The sequence below is a fragment of the Salmo salar genome, chromosome 21 (genome assembly GCF_965601325.2).
Source record: "Salmo salar chromosome 21, fSalSal1, whole genome shotgun sequence".
In the NCBI taxonomy this organism is placed as follows: domain Eukaryota; kingdom Metazoa; phylum Chordata; class Actinopteri; order Salmoniformes; family Salmonidae; genus Salmo; species Salmo salar.
Window position 1 is genome coordinate 47,782,540 of NC_138311.1, and position 25,510 is coordinate 47,808,049.

General features: G+C 42.3%; 1 protein-coding gene across 1 annotated transcript in view; it reads right to left on the minus strand.

Moving 5' to 3' along the window:
- The window catches only part of LOC106582420 (SH3 domain-binding protein 4), a 109,275-nt gene that overhangs the window by 33,512 nt on the left and 50,253 nt on the right, over positions 1-25,510 (minus strand). Inside the window, exons 2-3 of the mRNA XM_014165522.2 lie at positions 10,522-10,748; positions 7,965-10,354 (exon numbers count right to left, since the gene is read on the minus strand). Coding sequence (XP_014020997.1) covers positions 7,965-10,354; positions 10,522-10,645 — 2,514 coding nt within the window. The 5' untranslated portion in view covers positions 10,646-10,748. The remainder of the gene's footprint in view (positions 1-7,964; positions 10,355-10,521; positions 10,749-25,510) is intronic.

Here is a 25,510-nt window from a genome sequence, read left to right on the forward strand (position 1 = left end):
CAGTAGAGACTCACCAATAGAATGCTATGAACTCACCAGCTCCCACTTTCTATTGTTGTGCTCTTTACAACGAACGTGTGAATGGCTCAACTGTTCTGGGGAACTATGGTAAGCTTCATAATGTAAAATAATGTGACCTGTGAAATGAAGATCGCAATATGCTTTATAGCCTAATTTATTGTGCAATTTGTCTGCAGGCATTAACTTAAAAAGTAGCTACAAATATTCAAATTTATTGAAACACTTCAAAGAAATAGTTCTGACGAAATTTACAGTATTGAAAAACCATCCTGTGGCTTTTCCCCAGTATACGGTATATAAGGTATACCGCCCAAGCCTAATACCCATGTTGACCCAGACTGCTGAGCTTTGTTGACTCATGGACATTGGAGAAAAATTACTGAGTGCAGGTTAAGCTGGGGTAGGTGTAACTCTGCCCAGTGCAGGGATCACATTGGATCAAGTACTTTTGTGTTGTATTACCCCTTTTGGCTAGCTACGAGAGAACGACATGACTGACAGATGAGGGCCAAGCTCTGGGTAAAAGGAACTTATCTCCAAAAGCCCTGCTTCAAAAGAGCTTTACTCTTCCTGATGAAAGAGAAGTAATGTGGCATTCTTCTCAGTGAGTTGAATGAGAAATAAAAATGGCACTGGATTCATTCGGAGTACAATGATTTGCAAACAAACAAAAACAGTCTCAATATTTTCACCACTATGAAGGTCATGACTAGTTTCTGTCATACGTTCTGTGCCAGAATATTTTTTGTTTGTTGTTGAGGTGTACAGTAGTCCACCACGGTTTCATCTGTTCAGGCAAGTCTGTACCTGACAAAAATATGCAATAAATATATATTTTTGAATTCTGTCAATGTTACAATGTATTGTTGCTGAAAGGATATCTGATGTGACAGAGTGGGGCATTCCAATCTTTTTGCTTAGCTTGCTTCAGGCTTTGTGTTTGTAATAAATAGCCCATTGTACCATCAACCCGTTAGGCTTTTGTCAGGGCCCTTGAGGAGCTCTGTATTTCATTGCTAAAGTCTACAGTGAATCTGGGGGCTTATTCTGAAAAGCCTGGAGGATTGTAGCCTACGTACCAGAAAAATAATGGTCTGCTCAGCTCAATTATCAGGATAAACATCAGGGTGTTTTGGTTCAAATGTAGGTTAGACAAGACTCAAATAGAATATAATTAGTACTTTACTACCCTAGCTCTGAAATATACATCCACAGGAAAACTCCTACAAAATCAGTCATGGGCAAATTAGCTAGATCACAAAAGCATTGCTGGAGCCTTGCATGAAATAAACATGCAAAATTAACAGAATGCACTAAACATATTTTGTCATACATGGTATTAAGGTAACCCCATAGGCATCACAGATTTCAATGAAACAAAGTTTAGTTCACTGGCCTGCTGCTAGATATGGATTTAGCATGGTTACTGCAGTTTTGTGCTTTAGCAGTGAAGTTCAATTGGTGGTCGCTATTATCATAAGCAGACTCATTATCCATATATCTTCTTTTTTATATATAGAAAGTGTTTCTAATTGATTGGATTATGCTTAAACAGGCAATTACTACAGGCAATGCAGTTCCACTAACTCAGAGAAGGTAAAATGGGGGAGGCAGCGGGAGAAAATCTGAGGAATCTCTCTCTCTATTTGGGAGGAGTGGGTATAGTCCCATGTCTAACACAGAGGAATCTCTCTCTCCATTTGGGAGGAGTGGGTATAGTCCCATGTCTAACACAGATGAATCTCTCCCTCTATTTGGGAGGAGTGGGTATAGTCCCATGTCTAACACAGAGGAATCTCTCTCTCTATTTGGGAGGAGTGGGTATAGTCCCATGTCTAACACAGAGGAATCTCTCTCTCCATTTGGGAGGAGTGGGTATAGTCCCATGTCTAACACAGATGAATCTCTCCCTCTATTTGGGAGGAGTGGGTATAGTCCCATGTCTAACACAGAGGAATCTCTCTCTCCATTTGGGAGGAGTGGGTATAGTCCCATGTCTAACACATGGCTGATAAATCCTTTCTTCCAGAACAATGAGAGAAACTCTGCATGCATTCAGATGCTTGAGCACAAAGGCTGTCATCTCCCTTTCAGAGGCGCACACAATCCCTTTTGATTTCCTTTGCTTTGTATCTAAAAATACACTCTCAGCTCTCCGTCATATGACATGCAAATAAGTCAGGAAGAATTGTTTTCAGTGTCAGTGAAAACACTTAATTGGCGAGAGACGTAGGAGATGGTAATTCAATTGACAGCCACATACTAAGCTTCGGAAGACCACAATGGAGGCCCACCACGATGTATGAAATGTAATATCTTGGGGGATACACACATGCACAAGATGCTTCTCTTAAAATGGCTGCCCATCTATGCATTTAAAAAGCTCTTGAAATACAACGGTGCAAAAAGCAACAACAGTTTTGTTATTGTTGTGTACACAAGAAAAGTGATTACCTACATTGGATTAACCTATTAAATTAATCCTAACAAGTAAAGATGCATGTACATTGATGGGTCCTTTGTGGCTCAGTTGGTAGAGCATGGCGTTTGCAAAGCCATGGTTGTGTGTTCAATTCCCACAGGGGACCAGTTTAAAAAAATGTATACACTCTACTGTACGTCGCTCTGGATAAGAGTGTCTGCTAAATGACTGACATGTAGATCACAACACAGTTGCTAACAAATATCCATCCTGCAAGTTTCAGTTCCCTTGTACCTTGGGCTAACTCAGTGGAGCCTCATAAGACTAACATCCTCTCAGTGGAAGGAAGTGGATTAACTTTTTCCATTTCCACTCTGCATAAGCACCAAATAACATTGTGTGAAGTTGTTTACGCTGTGATATTTGCCATAAATCAACTATAAGAGTGAATGTTAAGGTCTTTGGGAGTCATCCATCAGGAATTGTACATTCTATGAATGCAAGGCTGGAGGAGTTTGGTATAAGCATGCCAACTTGTTTTGTGTATAATTTGGAATTTTGTAAAAACATCAGTATTATTGGTTGCTGCACCATCGCTTCCAAAGATCCATCCAATGAGGTAGATCCTACTTGCCAAGATGTTCTATGTACATATGAAAAGGGAAAACGCGCCAACTATTAATGCTGATTGTATCACATAATTAAAACGTGTACACCAAACAACTGAATTAAACAGGGCCCTGAGAAATTGGCCTTTTATTCACCACCATGGACACATCTTTATATTAAGATCTTCTTCTCCACACTGAAGCTCCCCCCATGTCTATAAATGGTTGTAACCCAACTTAAATTATAGCTTATGTTCCATCTTACCTCTTTACGGCCATGACTTCTAAGGGACTTCAACAATGTTATTGAAAACATTTATTATTATGAGGTACAGAGAGTGAGGGAGGCTGAAGTTTTCTTGCACTTTAAATATGTGAGAATTCTCAAATAGCACACACACAGTGTATCTAAAATTCAATGAAATTGACACGCAGATGACAACATTGATGATTATCAAATCAATATCACATCTCTTAGATGTTGTCAACACTTTGAAACATAAGGAGGGAAGGAAAGACTTTTTCAATATTGGTTTGTGAAGAAACTTACTGCGGGACCTGTTGTCAATTTTGCCAAAGGCAATCCTGGGCAATACTGAACGAAACTATTTTGAGACCAACATCTTTCCACACAATAGTGCGAGAAAGGGAAACAGACAGAAAGGGTTGGGTTTGCGGGAAAGTTTTGAAGTCAGGCCCAAACTAGCTGGTTTCTGGTCTAGTGTAATGACACCAAAAGTAATGACACCAATAGTTATGTCTTGTGTGTGGCCTCCCATCTCAAACACATCTGAAGGGAAACTTTCTTGCATAATATCGATGTCACTGTTACAGCATTACATAAATCTCAGCTATCAAAGAGAACAGGGAGCATAGTGATACTTTCTGAAAGGGGAGGTAGAGACTAGAGGTCAACCGATTAATCGGAATGGCCGATTAATTAGGGCCGATTTCAAGTTTTCATAACAATCGGTAATCTGCATTTTTGGACGCCGATCATGGCCGATTACGTTGCACTCCACGAGGAGACTGCGTGGCAGGCTGACTACCTGTTATGCGAGTACAACATGGAGCCAAGGTAAGGTTGTCACGACTTCCGCCGAAGTCGGTGCCTCTCCTTGTTCGTTCGGCGCCTCTCCTTGTTCGTTCGGCGTCGCCGGTCTTCTAGCCATCATCGATCTACTTTTCATTTTCCATTTGTTTTGTTTTGTCTTTCCACACACCTGGTTTCAATTCCATCATTACATGTTGTGTATTTAACCCTCTGTTCCCCCCATGTCCTTGTCTGGAATTGTTTCTTGTAAGTGCTTGTGCACGTTATGTCTGGTGTGCGATGGGTTTTGTACCCATTGATTGATTGTTCTGTTTTCCGGTGGTTTTTATTATTAAACTGTGCTATTGTCAACACAGTTTTTGCTCTCCTGCGACTGACTTCTCTTCCGCCAGTACGCACCCCTTACAAAGGTGCTAGCTAGCATTAAACATATCTTATAAAAAACAATCAATCAATCTTAACATAATCACTAGTTAACTACACATTGTTGATAATATTACTAGTTTATCTAGCTTGTCCTGCGTTGCATATAATCGATGCGGTGCCTGTTAATTTATCATTGAATCAAAGTCTACTTCGCCAAATGGGTGATTTAACAAACGCATTCACGAAAAAAGCACTGTCGTTGCACCAATGTGTACCTAACCATAAACATCAACGCCTTTCTTAAAATCAATACAAAAGTATATATTTTTAAACCTGCATATTTAGTTATTATTGCCTGCTAACATTCATTTCTTTTAACTAGGGAGATTGTGTCACTTCTCTTGCGTTCTATGCAACAGAGTCAGGGTATATGCAGCAGTTTGGGCCGCCTGGCTCGTTGCGAACTGTGTGAAGACCAAACGGGGGATGATTTAACAAAAGCGCATTTGTGAAAAAAGCACAATCGTTGCACAAATGTACCTAACCATAAACATCAATGTCTCTCTTAAAATCAATACACAGAAGTACATTTTTTTAAACCTGTATATTTAATTAAAAGAAATTCATGTTAGCAGGCAATATTAAACTAGGGAAATTGTGTCACTTCTCTTGCATTCATTGCACGCAGAGTCAGGGTATATGCAACAGTTTGGGCCGGCTGGCTCGTTGCGAACTAATTTGCCAGAATTTTACGTAATTATGACATAACATTGAAGGTTGTGCAATGTAACAGCAATATTTAGACTTACGGATGCCACCCGTTAGATAAAATATGGAACGCTTCTGTATTTCTGTGTAAGAATAAACGTTTTGTTTTCGAAATGATAGTTTCCGGATTTGACCATATTAATGACCTAAGGCTCCTACTTCTATGTGTTATTATATTACAATTAAGTATATGATTTGATAGAGCAGTCTGACAGAGCGGTGGTAGGCAGCAGCATGTTCGTAAGCATTCATTCAAACAGCACTTTACTGCGTTTGCCAGCAGCTCATCGCAATGCTTCAAGCATTGCGCTGTTTATGACTTCAAGCCTATCAACTCCCAAGATTAGGCTGGCAATACTAAAGTTCCTATTAGAACATCCAATAGTCAAAGGTATATGAAATACAAATGGTATAGAGAGAAATAGTCATATAATAACTACAACCTAAAACTTCTTACCTGGGAATATTGAAGACTCATGTTAAAAGGAACCACCAGCTTTCATATGTTCTCATGTTCTGAGCAAGGAACTTAAACGTTAGCTTTTTTACATGGCACATATTGCACTTTTACTTTCTTCTCCAACACTTAATTTTTGGATTATTTAACCTGTTGGGGATAGGGGGCAGTATTTGCACGGCCGGATAAAAAAACGTACCCGATTTAATCTGGTTACTACTCCTGCCCAGTAACTAGAATATGCATATAATTAGTAGATTTGGATAGAAAACATCCTAAAGTTTCTAAAACTGTTTGAATGGTGTCTGTGAGTATAACAGAACTCATATGGCAGTCAAAACCCTGAGACAAATCCTAACAGGAAATGGAAATCTGATGTGTGGAATCACTTCAAACCTTTGCCATTGAAACACACAGGGACTTAATCATTTAGCACTTCCTAAGGCTTCCACTAGATGTCAACAGTCTTTACAAAGTGGTTTGAGTCTTCTATGGTAGAATCTGACCCAAAGAGAGGCTTGGGAAGTTGGTCACAGGGGGAGGGCCATTACTACTATGACGCGGGCGCCCATGGGAACCCTTTTGTTCCGAAACGTTTAGTAAGACAATGCAATCGTCCGCCTTGAATATTATTGAAGCTCTGGTTGAAAAAGGCCCTAAAGATTTATGTTATACAACGTTTGACATGTTTGAATGAACGTAAATATATATTTTTTGCACATTCGTGACGACAAGTCCCGCACGCTTCAGTACATTATGAGTAGCCTTCGGAACGCGCTAACAAGAAGGAACTATTGGGACATAAATTATTAACTTTTTCGAACAAAACTACATTTGTTGTGGACCTGGGATTCTGGAAGTGCCTTCTGATGAAGATAATCAAAGGTAAGGGAATATTTACAATAGTATATTTGATTTTAGATGGTTCCAAGATGGCGATAACATGTATCGCCTAGCCTATTTTTCTGAGCATACCACGTCGTTTATTGCAAAGTGTGATTTCCCAGTAAAGTTCTTTTTAAATCTGGCAATGCGGTTGCATTCACGAGATGTTAATCTATAATTCTTTGAATGACAATATTACATTTTAACAATGTTTTTGAATAGTAATTTTGTCAATTGTAGCGCTGATTCACCAGAAGCATTTAAGGGAAAATATTTTCTGAATGTCACGCGCCGATGTAAAATGCTGTTTTTATATATAAATATGAACTTTATCGAAAAAAAATGCATGTATTGTGTAACATGATGTCCTAGGAGAGTCATCTGATGAAGATTGTCAAAGGTTAGTGCTGCATTTAGCTGTGTTTTGGGTATTTGTGATGCATGCTAGTTGCTTTGAAAATGTCAGTGTGATTTTTTTGGCAGGGTACTCTCCTAACATAATCTAATGTTTTGCTTTTGCTGTAAAGCCTTTTTGAAATCGGACAGCGTGGTTCGATTCAGGAGAGGTGTATCTATAAAATGGTGTAAAATAGTCATATGTTTGAGAAATTGAAGTTATAGCATTTATGAGGTTTATATATATATATATATATATATATATATATATATATATATATATACACACACACACACACATATATATATACTATATATATATATATATATATATATAAAAATCGTCCGATTAATCGGTATCGGCGTTGAAAAATCATAAATCGGTCGACCTCTAGTAGAGACGTTTCTATGGATCTCTTCTTCAGTGTGTCTGTGAGTTTATCATGTTAAGTCACATAATAGTATTCACCACACCCTCTACAATGGTCAGAACACTGAATATGACTTCCAAAATCAACCAATGACAAAAGTCAGGCACTTTTTCATAAACATAGTTTGACAGTACTGTTGTTTTCTGGTAGGTTTTGATTTACACAAGAAATGAAGACAGAGCATTATCTAGGCAGGCTGAGCCCTCAGTTGGATTTACGAATGCAGCACATCTCTAACTCAATGTGATTTACAAGAAAGAAACGGTGGGGGTTGGACTACGCCAAAATATTCTGCTGCTCTCCACAACTCCTTAGATGTCGATGCCCACGCAGCACTTATTGACTGCACTCTCAACAGGATTAGCCCACTGGACCATAGCCTCAAGCAGTTGTAAGTAGATAAGGGGCTGAAGCATGCACACTAGATGAAACAGACAAACAAAAAAGTTGCACACTAGACGAAAAACACAACAACAAAAAAGTTAATCACATCAAAAAGACAGACAAAAGCACCCATTTCTGACTGAATAATAGTTGAAAGGAAATGCTAACTTACTGTCATGAGTTCCTTCTGGAAGGATTTCCTCTCCTTGCCCTCTGTATTATTGCAGTCCTCTTTCAGCTTCTCCAGAACAGACGCCACCCTCTCAGGCTCGCTGTCCAGCTCTGCACGGCAGAAGTGTGAGAGCGGTAGGTTAACGTAACCCAGGGCATCGGCAAACGCCCTCCAGCTTCCTACGTTCTCCATCAGTATAGTCCTCACAGAGGCATATATGTACGTCAGGAACTTGCAGGGCTTCAGGATTTGATCCAGTAAGAGTGTAGTGGTTAGTTCAGCCCCGCTGAAGTAAATGGGTTTTACTTTCCCCACCAACAGAACATTTTTTGCATGTACAAGCCCTGTTCTACCCTGATAGTAACAGATGTACCATTCCTTAGTCCACAACTGTCCCTTCAATTTGATTTTCTCTTCGCTCAGAAGGGCAAAGTAATCTCCCTTTTTGTACTCCAGTAAGTATTGGTTCTTGGTCTGACGGATGACTGTTTTGATCAACTTGCCAAACTTCAGGTTGCGGATTCGTCGGTCGTGGAACACAGGGTATTTGGTAGTGATGGCCAGAGGGGACAAGACAATTTTCCCTAGTTCCTTCTTCTTCAGGAAGCGCCTCTGTACAGATGTTTGTGGACCGGTCTTGGGTGGAGGTGTTGGAGTTTGAACACAAAACTGGGCGAGAATACAGTCTTGGTCATCCTTGACCTGGACACGTAATGTGAAATCTGAGACATCATCAGCAGTGCGTGAGGCGATCACATAGACTATCCGGCTAACCTTTCCCAGTTTGACCTGGAAACCCCTAACCACCCTGGCCTGCTCACTGGCCTTTACCTCATAGTTGGCCATGTTGGAGTAAACACCAACCCGAAGGTCCTGGGGCCTTGCCAGGACAAACTGGTGCTTCCCCCAGAGCTGAAGAGCCACTGGAGGGGTGGCGTGGGCCTGCTTCCCTACTTCATTCACCAGTAATGTTTTTGGGGCACAGTCATGGCCGAAGATGGCCACCACAGCCTTAAAGGATGGGTGAATGTGCTTGGGACCATAGACACCCAGGGTGACCTTCTTCACCACGTTGTCCCAAACAGTGGTGTCTGGAGCAACTGACTGAGCCTGGGCCACAACAGACACATACATGCAGGGCTCAAGGTTATCCAGACAGACCTGGATGGTGTCCCCATACATATAGGCTTGGGGGATTGGTGTGTAGGGCCCCTCCTTGCAGTCACCCCTCACACATATGACCTCTGTTGTCTGTCTGCTTTCCTTCTTCACCACAACGGACACCTTCATCTCAAGGGTGACTGTGGTTTTGGTCTCCATGTTGCCGAGCTTGATCTCCACCACAGGGCTTACGGTCGTTGTTCGGTCGTTGTTGAGCTCCAGCGGTGGGTCCAGCAGGGCCTTCATGGAGATCTGCTGGGAGTCTCCAGGGGCCACGTGGCCCTCCGGGATGTGGATGCTGATGCTGGTGTCTGGAAGCTGGACGGTCCCTCCAGAACTGTCTAAACGGCACACAATGTTGGTCTCCACTGGCTGTGTTTGTCCCCAGCCTGGGTTCTGACCCAAGGAGTCCAGGTCATGGCAGGACCTGGCTAGCTTGCGGTGATTGAGCCATGCCACCCGGAAGTCCTCTCTGCTCTGGAACTGTTCAGGTGCAGGGGCTTTCAGGCCTCCAAAGAAACCTGAGGATGCCTGAGGGGTGTCATTCTGAGCTTGCAGGATTGAAAGTTCTGAGAGACTGTAGGATCGCTTGCTCCTGAAGAATGGGTTGTCCCTGCGTAACATCTGGCCCACTCCCAAATTGGGGCTGATGGGTTTCAGATCGAAAATGCCGCTGCCAAAGCTGTTGATGTTGATGCTACTGCTGGTAGAGTTTGGTGGGACAGAGGGGGCTAGGTTGTCAAAAAGAAGAAGGTCCACTGACTTACTGTTCTCATTACTGTTCTGATCCAAAGAACCTTGAAGGGCCCCGTTGAGGAAAGGGTTAGTGGAGCTACGGCTAAGGGGCTGGTGATGGGGGGCAAAGGGGTTCCCGTTTTGGGGGGCAGTAGGTTTCAGCATCACCCCGGGCCAATCTCCAAGGAGGTCCAGCTCCTTGGCTCCCTCCTCAACAGAGCAGTCTCCTAAGCTGTCGATCATACCACTGTCACTGAATGAGGAGTCCCGGTAGTTGATGGGCTGGACGTATGTCGCAGGGATGTAACCCATCTCAGTGCTGTTGTGGGCGTACCACCACTCTCCACCCGATGTGTCCAGCACAAAGAGATGTTCTCCCTTGGAGAACCTGAGGGTGGTGAAGCTGGAGGGACAGTAATCCTTAATAGCAACGACTTCCCTGGCAGTGCCGAAGGAGGCAGTGGCGTCCAGTCTTAAGGCACTGGGAGAAGGCACTGGAAAAACAGAACATAAAAAAAAAAATAGGTAAATCAGAGAATCAATATTACGACAAATATCTTAACATAAAGGTTTATGGTAGTCATGTGATGACTGTACATTTACAAACAAAAAGTTTTTTTATGCAGTTAATTAACACGTAATAATCAACCTCATAGCGTACCTTTGACATCTGTGAGACAGTTGGATTCAGACACTCCATCACTGAGGTCAATGAGTGTCCCCTCTGACTTGCAGCGCGGCAGTGCAATGTTGTTGTTTGTCGCTCTGATTCGATGGGCGGCCATTGTTGGTTATTTCCCTGCACACCCAACCTATGTGTTCATGCTGCTCTCCTGAGTTAGGTTTTAGCCAAAGGCAGAGTTAGCCATCAACAGCCTTCCATGGTGTCTGGAGGAGAGAAAAAAACTGGATTTAATTAGCTTTTAGCTACACTTGACAATCTCATTAAATGGGCCAGATGCATTCTGATTAGAAAAATAAATCAGACTGCAACCTGCTCACTAATATAATCAAGAGGAACAAATGGATTACCAAATGCTGACAGGATGTAAATATCCCCTAGATATTTGCAAGTTTCACATGTGGCAGGAATTTGAATGTGGAAAGTGAAAGAAAAACACCCCTAGTCCATAGTGTGTGTGTGTGTGTGCGTGTGAGAGTTGTGTCTGACCACGTAATTCCTGCACACACAAAGTTCTCTTCCTCGAGGTGGGTGGAGGACATTCAATGTGAGACTCCAAAGAATGCATGATCATTTCCAATAGAATGCCAAAAAAATATTATTGGACATTCGTGCGAAACTCTATAAACACTGAATTGTCTTACTCTCATCTCTCCTTGGTCTACAATCTTGAAATTCTACATTCTGTTAAACTATACCAAAAGACAGGTTGTCCTGAGAGTAGTTGCATGGTATACCAAACGTATGTACTTTTTCCAATAATAGAACATGAACAACGGTTAGGTACTAGAATTTGTTACTTTCAGCAATTCTGTCAAATGAGTCTCACGTTGTCTACTGATTGAGAGAGGATGAAGTCTGTCTATCAGCACAGCTCATGTCCCCTTATAGTGCTAGAGCACCGTGACTGCTCCACTTACTCATTGCTAGCTCTAGCCTGTCCTGAGGAATCACTGAACTCACTGGGAGTCTGGGCTGCGTCATGTTAACTCTCCTTTCATACTGTTCTGAGGAACCACTGAACTTACTGGGAGTCTGGGCTGCATCACCTCTTATTCTACATAGAACACAACTGAATAATGTAACAAGGCATGTAGAAAATGTTGAAACTGTTCATTACAAAACAAGCTATTTGATATGGAATTTTAGGACCCGTTTAGGTATCAAAAAAATATTGAATTTGGCCTCTACTTCTATAGCCCAGAGAAACGCATTGAATAACACATTCATGAATGCCGAAAAATGTATCATAAGAAACAAGGTTTTGAAGCGATTTGTCCCTATATTTAGGAGATAAAAGTTCAGGAAATATTTTATATATACTGCTAAAAAAAAATAAAGGGAACACTTAAACAACACAATGTAACTCCAAGTCAATCACACTTCTGTGAAATCAAACTGTCCACTTAGGAAGCAACACTGATTGACAATACATTTCACATGCTGTTCTGCAAATGGAATAGACAACAGGTGGAAATTATAGGCAATTAGCAAGACACCCCCAATAAAGGAGTGGTTCTGCAGGTGGTGACCACAGACCACTTCTCAGTTCCAATGCTTCCTGGCTGATGTTTTGGTCACTTTTGAATGCTGGCGGTGCTTTCACTCTAGTGGTAGCATGAGACGGAGTCTACAACCCACACAAGTGGCTCAGGTAGTGCAGCTCATCCAGGATGGCACATCAATGCGAGCTGTGGCAAGAAGGTTTGCTGTGTCTGTCAGCGTAGTGTCCAGAGCATGGAGGCGCTACCAGGAGACAGGCCAGTACATCAGGAGACGTGGAGGAGGCTGTAGGAGGGCAACAACCCAGCAGCAGGGCCGCTACCTCCGCCTTTGTGCAAGGAGGAGCAGGAGGAGCACTGCCAGAGCCCTGCAAAATGACCTCCAGCAGGCCACACATGTGCATGTGTCTGCTCAAACGGTCAGAAACAGACTCCATGAGGGTGGTATGAGGGCTCGACGTCCACAGGTGGGGGTTGTGCTTAAAGCCCAACACCGTGCAGGACGTTTGGCATTTGCCAGAGAACACCAAGATTGGCAAATTCGCCACTGGCGCCCTGTGCTCTTCACAGATGAAAGCAGGTTCACACTGAGCACGTGACAGACGTGACAGAGTCTGGAGACGCCGTGGAGAACGTTCTGCTGCCTGCAACATCCTCCAGCATGACCGGTTTGGCGGTGGGTCAGTCATGGTGTGGGGTAGCATTTCTTTGGGGGGCGCACAGCCCTCCATGTGCTTGCCAGAGGTAGCCTGACTGCCATTAGGTACCGAGATGAGATCCTCAGACCCCTTGTGAGACCATATGCTGGTGCGGTTGGCCCTGGGTTCCTCCTAATGCAAGACAATGCTAGACCTCATGTGGCTGGAGTGTGTCAGCAGTTCCTGCAAGAGTGGACTGGCCCGCCCGTTCCCCAGACCTGAATCCAATTGAGCACATCTGGGACATCATGTCTCGCTCCATCCACCAACGCCACGTTGCACCACAGACTGTCCAGGAGTTGGCGGATGCTTTAGTCCAGGCCTGGGAGGAGATCCCTCAGGAGACCATCCGCCACCTCATCAGGAGCATGCCCAGGCGTTGTAGGGAGGTCATACAGGCACGTGGAGGCCACACACACTACTGAGCCTCATTTTGACTTGTTTTAAGGACATTGCATCAAAGTTGGATCAGCCTGTAGTGTGGTTTTCCACTTTAATTTTGACTCCAAATCCAGACCTCCATGGGTTGATAAATTGGATTTCCATTGATTCTTTTTGTGTGCTTTTGCTATCATCACATTCAACTATGTAAAGAAAAAAGTATTTAATAAGATTATTTCATTCACTCAGATCTAGGATGTGTTATTTTAGTGTTCCCTTTATTTTTTTGAGCAGTATATATATATATATAGATATAGATATAGATATATATGTTTATTATACACACAAAATATGTGGACACACTTCAAATTAGTGGATTCGGCTATTTCAGCCACTCCCCTTGCTGACAGGTGTATAAAATTGAACACATAGCTATGCAATCTCCATAGACAAACATTGGAAGTGGAACAGCCTGACTGAAGAGCTCAGTGACTTTCAATGTAGCTCCATCATAGAATGCCACCTTTCCAACAAGTCAGTTCGTCAAATTTCTGCCCTGCTAGAGCTTCCCCGGTCAACTGTAAATGCTGTTATTGTGCAGTGGAAATGTCTAGGAGCAACAATGGCGCAGCCGCAAAGTGGTAGCCCACACAAGCTCACTGAACGGGACTGCCGAGTGCTGAAGCGCGTAAAAAATATCTGTCCTTGGTTGCAACACTCACAACAGAGTTCCAAACTGCCCCTGGAAGCAAAGTCAGCACAATAACTGTTTGTCGGTAGCTTCATGAAATGGGTATTCATGGCCGAGCAGCCATACACAAGCCTAAGATCATCATACGCAATGCCAAACGTCAGTTGGAGTGGTGTAACGCTTGCTGCCATTGGACTCTGGAGCAGTGAAAATGCATTCTGTGGAGTGATGAATGGTTTTTCATGGTTCGAGCTAGGATTCTTAGTTCCAGTGAAGGAAAATCTTGACGCTACAGCATACAATGGCATTCTAGACAATTCTGTGCTTCCAACTTTGTGGCAACAATTTGGGGAAGGTCCTTTCCTGTTTCAGCATGACAATGCCCCTGTGCACAAAGCAAGGTCTATACAGAAAAGGTTTGGAAGAACTTGACAGGCCCGCAGCAATGTTCCAACATCTGTTGGAAAGCCTTCCCAGAAGAGCAGAGGCTGTTATAACAGCAAAGGGGGGACCAATTCAATACTAATGCTCATGATTTTGGAATGAGATGTGTATATATATATATATATATATATATATATATATATATATATATATATATATATATATATATATATATACTGCTCAAAAGAATAAAGGGAACACTTAAACAACACATCCTAGATCTGAATGAAAGAAATAATCTTACTAAATACTTTTTTCTTTACATAGTTGAATGTGCTGACAACAAAATCACACAAAAATAATCAATGGAAATCCAATTTATCAACCCATGGAGGTCTGGATTTGGAGTCACACTCAAAATTAAAGTGGAAAACCACACTACAGGCTGATCCAACTTTGATGTAATGTCCTTAAAACAAGTCAAAATGAGGCTCAGTAGTGTGTGTGGCCTCCACGTGCCTGTATGACCTCCCTACAACGCCTGGGCATGCTCCTGATGAGGTGGCGGATGGTCTCCTGAGGGATCTCTTCCCAGACCTGGACTAAAGCATCCGCCAACTCCTGGACAGTCTGTGGTGCAACGTGGCGTTGGTGTATGGAGCGAGACATGATGTCCCAGATGTGCTCAATTGGATTCAGGTCTGGGGAACGGGCGGGCCAGTCCATAGCATCAATGCCTTCCTCTTGCAGGAACTGCTGACACACTCCAGCCACATGAGGTCTAGCATTGTCTTGCATTAGGAGGAACCCAGGGCCAACCGCACCAGCATATGGTCTCACAAGGGGTCTGAGGATCTCATCTCGGTACCTAATGGCAGTCAGGCTACCTCTGGCGAGCACATGGAGGGCTGTGCGCCCCCCAAAGAAATGCCACCCCACACCATGACTGACCCACCGCCAAACCGGTCATGCTGGAGGATGTTGCAGGCAGCAGAACGTTCTCCACGGCGTCTCCAGACTCTGTCACGTCTGTCACATGTGCTCAGTGTGAACCTGCTTTCATATGTGAAGAGCACAGGGCGCCAGTGGCGAATTTGCCAATCTTGGTGTTCTCTGGCAAATGCCAAACGTCCTGCACGGTGTTGGGCTGTAAGCACGACCCCCACCTGTGGACGTCGAGCCCTCATACCACCTTCATGGAGTCTGTTTCTGACCGTTTGAGCAGACACATGCACATTTGTGGCCTGCTGGAGGTCATTTTGCAGGGTTCTGGCAGTGCTCCTCCTGCTCCTCCTTGCACAAAGGCGGAGGTTGCGGTCCTGCTGCTGGATTGTTGCCCTCCTACGGCCTCCTCCACGTCTCCTGATGTACTGGCCTGTCTCCTGGTAGCGCCTCCATGCTCTGGACACTACGCTGACAGACACAGCAAACCTTCTTGCCACAGCTCGCATTGATGTGCCATCCTGGATGAGCTGCACTACCTGAGCCACTTGTGTGGGTTGTAGACTCCGTCTCATGCTACCACTAGAGTTAAAGTACCGCCAGCATTCTAAAGTGATCAAAACATCAGCCAGGAAGCATAGGAACTGAGAAGTGGTCTGTGGTCCCCACCTGCAGAACCACTCCTTTATTGGGGGTGTCTTGCTAATTGCCTGTAATTTCCACCTGTTGTCTATTCCATTTGCACAACAGCATGTGAAATTTATTGTCAATCAGTGTTGCTTCCTAAGTGGACAGTTTGATTTCACAGAAGTGTGATTGACTTGGAGTTACATTGTGTTGTTTAAGTGTTCCCTTTATTTTTTTGAGCAGTGTATATATATATATATATATATATATATATATATATATATATATATATATATTATTTTACACATACAGTTGAAGTCGGAAGTTTACATACACTTAGGTTGGTGTCATTAAAACTCGTTTTCAACCAGTCCACAAATTTCTTGTTAACAAACTATAGTTTTGGCAAGTCGATTAGGACATCTACTTTGTGCATGACACATCATTTTTCCAACAATTGTTTACAGACAGATTATTTCAATTACAATTCACCGTATCACAATTCCAGTGGGTCAGAAGTTCACATACACTAAGTTGACTGTGCCTTTACACAGCTTGGAAAATTCCAGAAAATGATGTCATGGCTTTAGAAGCTTCTGATAGGCTAATTGACATCATTTGAGTCAATTGGAGGTGTACTTGTGGATGTATTTCAAGGTCTACTTTCAAACTCAGTGCCTCTTTGCTTGACATCATGGGAAAATCAAAAGAAATCAGCCAAGACCTCAGAAAAAAAATTGTAGAACTGCACAATTCTGGTTCATCCTTGGGAGCAATTTCCAAACGCCTGAAGGTACCACGTTCATCTGTACAAACAATAGTATGCAAGTATAAACACCATGGGACAACGCAGCCGTCATACCGGGCCTCTGGTAGTCTTTTTGGGGGTGCCACAGGGTTCAATTATTGGGCCAACTCTTTTCTCTGTGTACATCAATGATGTCGCTCTTCCTGCTGGTGAGTCTCTGATCCACCTCTACGCAGACGACACCATTCTGTATACTTCTGGCCCTTCTTTGGACACTGTGTTAACAACCCTCCAGACGAGCTTCAATGCCATACAACTCCCCTTCCGTGGCCTCCAACTGCTCTTAAATACAAGTAAAACTAAATGCATGCTCTTCAACCGATCGCTGCCTGCACCTGCCCGCCTGTCCAGCATCACTACTCTGGACGGTTCTGACTTAGAATATGTGGACAACTACAAATACCTAGGTGTCTGGTTAGACTGTAAGCTCTCCTTCCAGACTCACATCAAACATCTCCAATCCAAAGTTAAATCTAGAATTTGCTTCCTATTTCGCAACAAAGCATCCTTCACTCATGCTGCCAAACATACCCTCGTAAAACAGACAATCCTACCAATCCTCAACTTCGGCGATGTCATTTACAAAATAGCCTCCAATACCCTACTCAATAAACTGGATGCAGTCTATCACAGTGCCGTCCGTTTTGTCACCAAAGCCCCATATACTACCCACCACTGCGACCTGTATGCTCTCATTGGCTGGCCCTCGCTTCATACTCGTCGCCAAACCCACTGGCTCCAGGTCATCTACAAGACCCTGCTAGGTAAAGTCCCCCCTTATCTCCGCTCACTGGTCACCATAGCAGCACCCACCTGTAGCACGCGCTCCAGCAGGTGTATCTCTCTGGTCACCCCCAAAGCCAATTCCTCCTTTGGCCGTCTCTCCTTCCAGTTCTCTGTTGCCAATGACTGGAACGAACTACAAAAATCTCTGAAACTGGAAACACTTATCTCCCTCACTAGCTTTAAGCACCAGCTGTCAGAGCTTCTCACAGATCACTGCACCTGTACATAGCCCATCTATAATTTAGCACATATTCTTCCCCTACTGTATTTATTTAGCTCCTTTTCACCCCATTATTTTCTATTTCTACTTTGCACTTTCTTCCACTGCAAATCTACCATTCCAGTGTTTTACTTGCTATATTGTATTTACTTTGCCACCATGGCCTTTTTTGCCTTTACCTCCCTTATCTCACTTCATTTGCTCACAATGTATATAGACTTATTTTCTACTGTATTATTGACTGTATGTTTGTTTTACTCCATGTGTAACTCTGTTGTTGTATGTCGTCGAACTGCTTTGCTTTATCTTGGCCAGGTCGCAATTGTAAATGAGAACTTGTTCTCAACTTGCCTACCTGGTTAAATAAAGGTGAAATAAAAAATAAAATAAATAAATACCGCTCAGGAAGGAGACGTGTTCTCTCTACTAGAGATGAGCGTACTTTGGTGCGAAAAGTGCAAATCAATCCTAGAACAACAGCAAAGGACCTTGTGAAGATGCTGGAGGAAACAGGTACAAAAGTATCTATATCCACAGTAAAACGAGTCCTATATCAACATAACCTGAAAGGCCACTCAGCAAGGAAGAAGTCACTGCTCCAAACCCGCCAGCAAAAAAAAAACCAGACTACGGTTTGCAACTGCACATGGGGACAAAGTTCATACTTTTTGGCCATAATGACCATCGTTATGTTTAGAGGAAAGAGTGGGACGCTTGCAAGCCGAAGAACACCATCCAAAACCGTGAAGCACAGGGGTGGCAGCATCATGTTGTGGGGGTGCTTTGCTGCAGGAGGGACTGGTGCACTTCACAAAATAGATGGCATTATGAGGCAGGAAAATTATGTGGATATATTGAAGCAACATCTCAAGACATCAGTCAGGAAGTTAAAGCTTGGTTGCAATTGGTCTTCCAAATGGACAATGACCCCAAGCATACTTCCAAAGTTGTGGCAAAATGGCTTAAGGACAACAAAGTCAAGGTATCGGAGTGGCCATCACAAAGCCCTGACCTCAATCCCATAGAACATTTGTGGGCAGAACTGAAAAAGTGTGTGCGAACAAGGAGGCCTACAAACCTGACCCAGTTACACCAGCTCTGTCAGGAGGAATGGGCCAAAATTCACCCAACTTATTGTGGGAAGCTTGTGGAAGGCTACCTGAAACGTTTGACCCAAGTTAAACAATTTAAGGCAATGCTACCAAATACTAATTGAGTGCATGTAAACTTCTGACCCACTGGGAATGTGATGAAAGAAATATAAGCTAAAATCATTCTCTCTACTATTATTTCACATTCTTAAAACAAATCGGCTATCCTAACTGATCTAAGACAGGTCATTTTTACTAGGATTAAACATCATGAATTGTGAAAAACTGATGTATTTAGCTAAGGTGTATGTAAACTTTCGACTTCAACTGTATTTAACCCTTTTTAGGGGTTGGCACAAAACTACCTTCAAACGAGTCCCAAGACGCGTGTGGGGGTCGTAGAGCAAAACTGTGAACACCATCATGTTCGTGACAGTCATAATAGTTACTAGGTGAAACTGTTCGGACGCTACAGACATTTTCGTGAGATGCAGAAGTGCGACATCGGCGGATGCGGTGGATTAAAGTGACAGATTTTGATGGGCATTTTTTTAAATGATGTTACTTAGATTGGGCTTCAGGGCCACACTGCACTTAAGCATAATTTACCAACAAATTTGTGTTTAGTGAGTCCACCAGATCAGCGGCAGTAGGGATGACAAGGAATGTTCTCTAGACAAGTGCATGCATTGGAGCATTTTCCTGTCCTGCTAAGCATAGTGCCTTTGTGTGTCAGGGAAAATGTATAGAATAAAAAGTACATTATTTTCTTTAGGAATGTAGTGAAGTAAAAGTTGTTAAAAATATAAATAGCAAAGTACAGATACCCCAGAAAACTACTTAAGTAGTACTTTAAAGTATTTGTACTTAAGTACTTTACACCACTGCCTAGTACCTTAACCATAATGCAAAATATTTCAGATTTCAAAGCTGATGGTCACCAAAAACATTCTTTAACTTTGTCTCTCCTGCCTCACGTCTCTCCCAGTCAAGATCATCTTTGCTCAAGCCTGTGTATGTGAATGAGGTCATGGGTCTTAAAGAGACAGTGCAAAAGATACAGAGCACACTTTTATAAGTGCAAATGTTGTTGATCAGGGCCCAGTTTCCCAAAATCATCTTAAGGATAAATTCATCGTTAGAACCTTAAGCATTGGTAAATCTCCAAGTTTTTTCCAAAAACCATCCTTATTAACGTTGGTAATCTAACGCCTGCCTCAGACCGCTGGTAATCTAACGCCTGCCTCAGACCGCTGGTAATCTAACGCCTGCCTCAGACCGCTGGTAATCTAACGCCTGCCTCAGACCGCTGGTAATCTAACGCCTGCCTCAGACCGCTGGTAATCTAACGCCTGCCTCAGACCGCTGGTAATCTAACGCCTGCCTCAGACCGCTGGTAATCTAACGCCTGCCTCAGACCGCTGGTAATCTAACGCCTGCCTCAGACCGCTGGTAATCTAACGCATGCCTCAGACCGCTGGTAATCTAACGCCTGCCTCAGACCGCTGGTAATCTAACGCCTGCCTCAGACCGCTGGTAATCTAACGCATGCCTCAGACCGCTGGTAATCTAACGCCTGCCTCAGACCGCTGGTAATCTAACGCCTGCCTCAGACCACTGGTAATCTAACGCCTGCCTCAGACCACTGGTAATCTAACGCCTGCCTCAGACCACTCGTAGAACAGTTAAGTGCGTCGGTAGATTATTTTTTGCCCTCCTGTCACTTTATACACACAAACAAAATCTTATCCGCATCTTTGTGACAGCCGACAACTTCAGACTAAAGTTGACTAAAAATACAAAGTTGCCGATGTCGTTGCAATTGATACAAACAAGGGAAGTATAAAAAGGTCCTTCAATTGCAAATCGAGATGAGTGCATTAAAACAAATAGTAGGCTATAGGCCTACTTTAATCATATTGAAATACATTTCATGATCAATCAACTGAGTTCTATTTTGCTACATGTTTTCATTTTTTTATTTTAATTTCACCTTTATTTAACCAGGTAGGCCAGCTGAGAACAAGTTCTCATTTACAACTGCGACCTGGCCAACTGCGACACAAACAACACAGAGTTACACATGGAATAAACAAACGTACAGTCAATAACACAATAGAAAAGTCTATATACAGTGTGTGGGAATGAAGTAAGATTAGGCTATAGTGGCAAAATAATTACAATTTAGCAATTAAACACTGGAGTGATAGATGTGCAGAAGATGAATGTGCAAGTAGAGATACTGGGGTGCAAGGCTACTGTAGGCTACTGTCTAATTTGTTTCAATATATTTCATGATCTGTAGTCTAACATGTGCAGGAGCTGATCCGTCATCAGTATTGTGAAATAATTATAATGTTAAGGAAAGATTTGAATGGAGAAAGGTGATTCGAAAGCAGCGCTCCCTTTCTTTCGATCCCATCAGTAATCGACAGATGCTCGAATGAAGCACTTAGCGACCATTCTGTCTGCATGGTGTTAGAGGAATGATGCATCATTAAAACACCCGTAAGCCTTCGTTCCATCGCTATCGGGAAACCAGGCCTAGTACAAGAAAATAAGTCCCAAATGGAAGGGAAACAGATTGTCATCTGTAGCTTCATGAAATTTGCCAAAACAAGTTCAATAACTCAATGCATGCACACACTCCTATTAAATATGCATTCACCTGCATTGTGAATAGGCGCAGGCTACATCTTGATTTACACAATTTATCAATAGAGATTTACCATTACAATAAATCACAACCAATATGTTATGCAGTTACAATGGTATAAAACTAAGTCAAATTGATTCTATGATTGCATAATTGATTCATTAATGCATACATTCTCCCCCAATTATTGTTTATTTTTACTAAAAAGATCTGTCTGGATTAAATGCCACCGTGACTGGCTAATATGCCTTCTTTTGATGCCGTGGAATCATTTTGGTATTGAGTATCGTGATAGTATTGAGTATTGTGATACTAAACCTGGTATCAAAGTCAAAATTCTGGTACTGTGAGAATACAGAGAATGCAACCTGCTGTTTTCAACTCTCTAGAGACAGCAGGAGCGGTAGAGATACTCTCAATGATCGGCTACGAAAAGCCAACTGACATTTACTCCTGAGTTGCTGACTTGTTGCACACTCGACAACCACTGTGATTATTATTATTATTATTATTATTTGACCCCGCTGGTCATCTATGAACATTTGAACATCTTGGCCATGTTCTGCTATAATCTCCACCCGGCACAGCCAAAAGAGGACTGTCCACCCCTCATAGCCTGGTTCCTCTCTAGGTTTCTTCCTAGGTTCAGGCCTTTCTAGGGAGTTTTTCCTAGCCACCGTGCTTCTACACCTGCATTGCTTGCTGTTTGGGGTTTTAGGCTGTGTTTCTGTACAGCACTTTGTAACATCAGCTGATGTAAGAAGGGCTTTATAAATAAATTTGATTGAACCAACAGATTGCTACCTTTTTTGCAATTAAGTCATGTGACTTACAGTTAGTGGCCCAGTGACGTCTGGGTTTGGCCTTGGGTAGGCCGTCATTGTAAATAATAATTTGTTCTTAACTGACTTGCCTAGTTAAATAAAGATTAAATAAAAATGAAAATAGTGCATTCATCTTAACTCTGGGATAAGGTCTAGTTTCCTGAATTTCCGCTTGACTGACATGCCTAAAGTACACTGCCTGTTACTCAGGCCCAGAAGCCAGGATATGCATGTAATTGGTAGCATTGGATAGAAAACCCCTACGTTTCTAAAACTGTTAAAATAATGTCTGCGACTATAACAGAATTGATATGGCAGGCAAAAATCAGAAGAAAAACCAACCAGAATAGGTTTTATATTTTTTGAGGTCCCAGGCTCTTATAATGGAATCCTATTGTTCCTATGTAATTCCGTCTCCCAGATTGCAATTCCTATGGCTTCCACTAGATATCAACAGTTTCTATTCAAGGTATCAGGCTTGTTTTTTGAGAAGAGCACCGGAACAATATCAGTCTTTCGGGGCGTGAGGAAGAGGGTGCGCACTTGCTAATTTTGCTTTCCTATTGAACATACTACTTTCCATATGAAATATTATAGTTTACTTACATTTTAGAGTACCTGAGGATTAAATAAAAACGTTGTTTGACTTGTTTGGATGAAGTTGAGCTTTTTGGACTCCTTTGTCTGCATGTTGAACGAGTGGATTACTGAAATCGATGGCGGCAGCGAAACAGACTTTCTGGGATATAAAGAAGCATTTTATCTAACAAAATGACCATTCATGTTGTAGCTGGGACCCTTGGGATTGCAAACAGAGGAAGATCTTCAAAAGTAAGTGATTTATTTAAATCGCCATTTGTGATTTTATGAAGCCTGTGCTGGTTGAAAGATATGTTGATCTGGGGCGCCGTCCTCAGACAATCGCATGGTATGATTTTGCCGTAAAGCCTATTGTAAATCGGACAGCGCAGTTAGATTAACAAGAATTTAAGCTTTTAAATGATATAAGATACATGTATGTTCATGAATGTTTAATATTACGATTATTTATTTGAATTGCCCGCCCTCCAATTTCACCGGATGTTGTCGGCTGGTGTCCCGCTAGACGCCTATCCCTAAGAAGTTTTTAAGATACCTGGGTGGGACACGCACATATCACAGTAAGTACACATTTTTCTCAAAGTAGCTTGGCAAAGTCAGAGCTAGTAGGAAAAAGTAAAGTGAGTGGTTTACCTCCTCTTGTCTTGGAAATATATCCTGTTGATGTTAGTAGGGCCCTTTCGTGACACAATCTTTGAAATAGTAAACCCTTGAGTCTTTGAACAGTTTGAGATTTCGCTTCACTCAGTTTTTCTGTACTTTGAAATAAATCTAACCATCAAGGATATATCAGTGAAAGGGATTTCTAGAATATGTATATTAGTTAAAAATAGTACGACAAGCTCATTTCTATATCCATTCCCTCTGAAACTTTTGATCGTTGATCATACTTTGGAGAGGATGGTTCTGTACTAAGAGAGATGTGAAAAAAGACCTGGAAGAAGATATATTGGAGAGGAAATGAGATAGCTAAAGAGCCATACTGAAACAGAATGATAAATGAAGTGCATATCCAAAAAGCTCAATTTGATTTCAAGTAAACATTATGTCTGACAGACTCGGATCCTTCAGGAGGGGGAATAGACAGCACTTTGAGCTGCAGCCCCAAAACAATTTGACAAAATAGGTGTGACTCTCGCTCAATGTTAAAAATATTTATTCTAGTCTACTTTTTAGAACATGCCTTTTCGGTCAAGACAACCTAAGCGGAAAAAAAAGCCTTTTTATAATTCTTGCTGCTTGTATCAAAAAACAACAGACCAGGTGTTGCTACTCACTGAAAAGCCAGACCTCATCTCAGCTATTCTCAGTCTTGTCTTTAAAATGCTGTAAAATAGTCATATGTTTGAGAAATTTAAGTAATAGCATTTCTAAGGTATTTGAAAATCGCGCCACTGGATTACACTGGCTGTTGCGTAGGTGGGTCGAATTCGTCCCGCCTAGCCCAGAGAGGTTAACCTCTTACATCTAGACGTTCCGCTAGCGGAACACCTGCTCCAATATCCAATGATAGGCGTGGCGCGAATTACAAATTCCTCAAAAATACAAAAACTTCAATTTTTCAAACATATGACTATTTCACAGCATTTTAAAGACAAGACTCTCCTTTATCTAACCACACTGTCCGATTTCAAAAAGGCTTTACAGCGAAAGCAAAACATTAGATTATGTCAGCAGACTACCCAGCCAGAAATAATCAGACACCCATTTTTCAAGCTAGCATATAATGTCACAAAAACCCAGAAGACAGCTAAATGCAGCACTAACCTTTGATGATCTTCATCAGATGACACACCTAGGACATTATGTTATACAATACATGCATGTTTTGTTCAATCAAGTTCATATTTATATCAAAAAACAGCTTTTTACATTAGCATGTGACGTTCAGAACTAGCATACCCCCCGCAAACTTCCGGGGAATTTACTAACAATTTACTAAATTACTCACGATAAACGTTCACAAAAAGCATAACAATTATTTTAAGAATTATAGATACAGAACTCCTCTATGCACTCGATATGTCCGATTTTAAAATAGCTTTTTGGTGAAAGCACATTTTGCAATATTCTAAGCACATAGCCCAGCCATCACGGGCTCGCTATTTAGACACCCGGCAAGTTTAGCCTTCACCAAAATCAGATTTACTATTATAAAAGTTTGATTACCTTTTGTTGTCTTCGTCAGAATGCACTCCCAGGACTGCTACTTCAATAACAAATGTTGGTTTGGTCCCAAATAATCCATCGTTATATCCGAATAGCGGCGTTTTGTTTGTGCGTTCCAGAAACTTTCCGAAATGGTAAATCAGGGTCGCGCGCATGGCGCAATTCGTGACAAAAAAATTCTAAATATTCCATTACCGTACTTCGAAGCATGTCAACCGCTGTTTAAAATCAATTTTTATGCAATTTATCTCGTAAAAAAGCGATAATATTCCGACCGGGAATCTCCTTTTCGGCAAACAGAGGAAAAATCACAAAGACGGGGGCGGCCAGGGCACGCGCCTAAGCCCACAGTCCCTTGATCAGTCACTTGAGAAAGGCGATAATGTGTTTCAGCCTGGGGCTGGGATGACGACATTCTGTTTTTTCCCGGGCTCTGAGAGCCTATGGAAGACGTAGGAAGTGTCACGTTAGAGCAGAGATCCTTTGTAAAAGATAGAGATGGCAAAGAAGTTCAAGAAATGGTCAGACAGGCCACTTCCTGTAAAGGAATCTCTCAGGTTTTGACCTGCCATTTGAGTTCTGTTATACT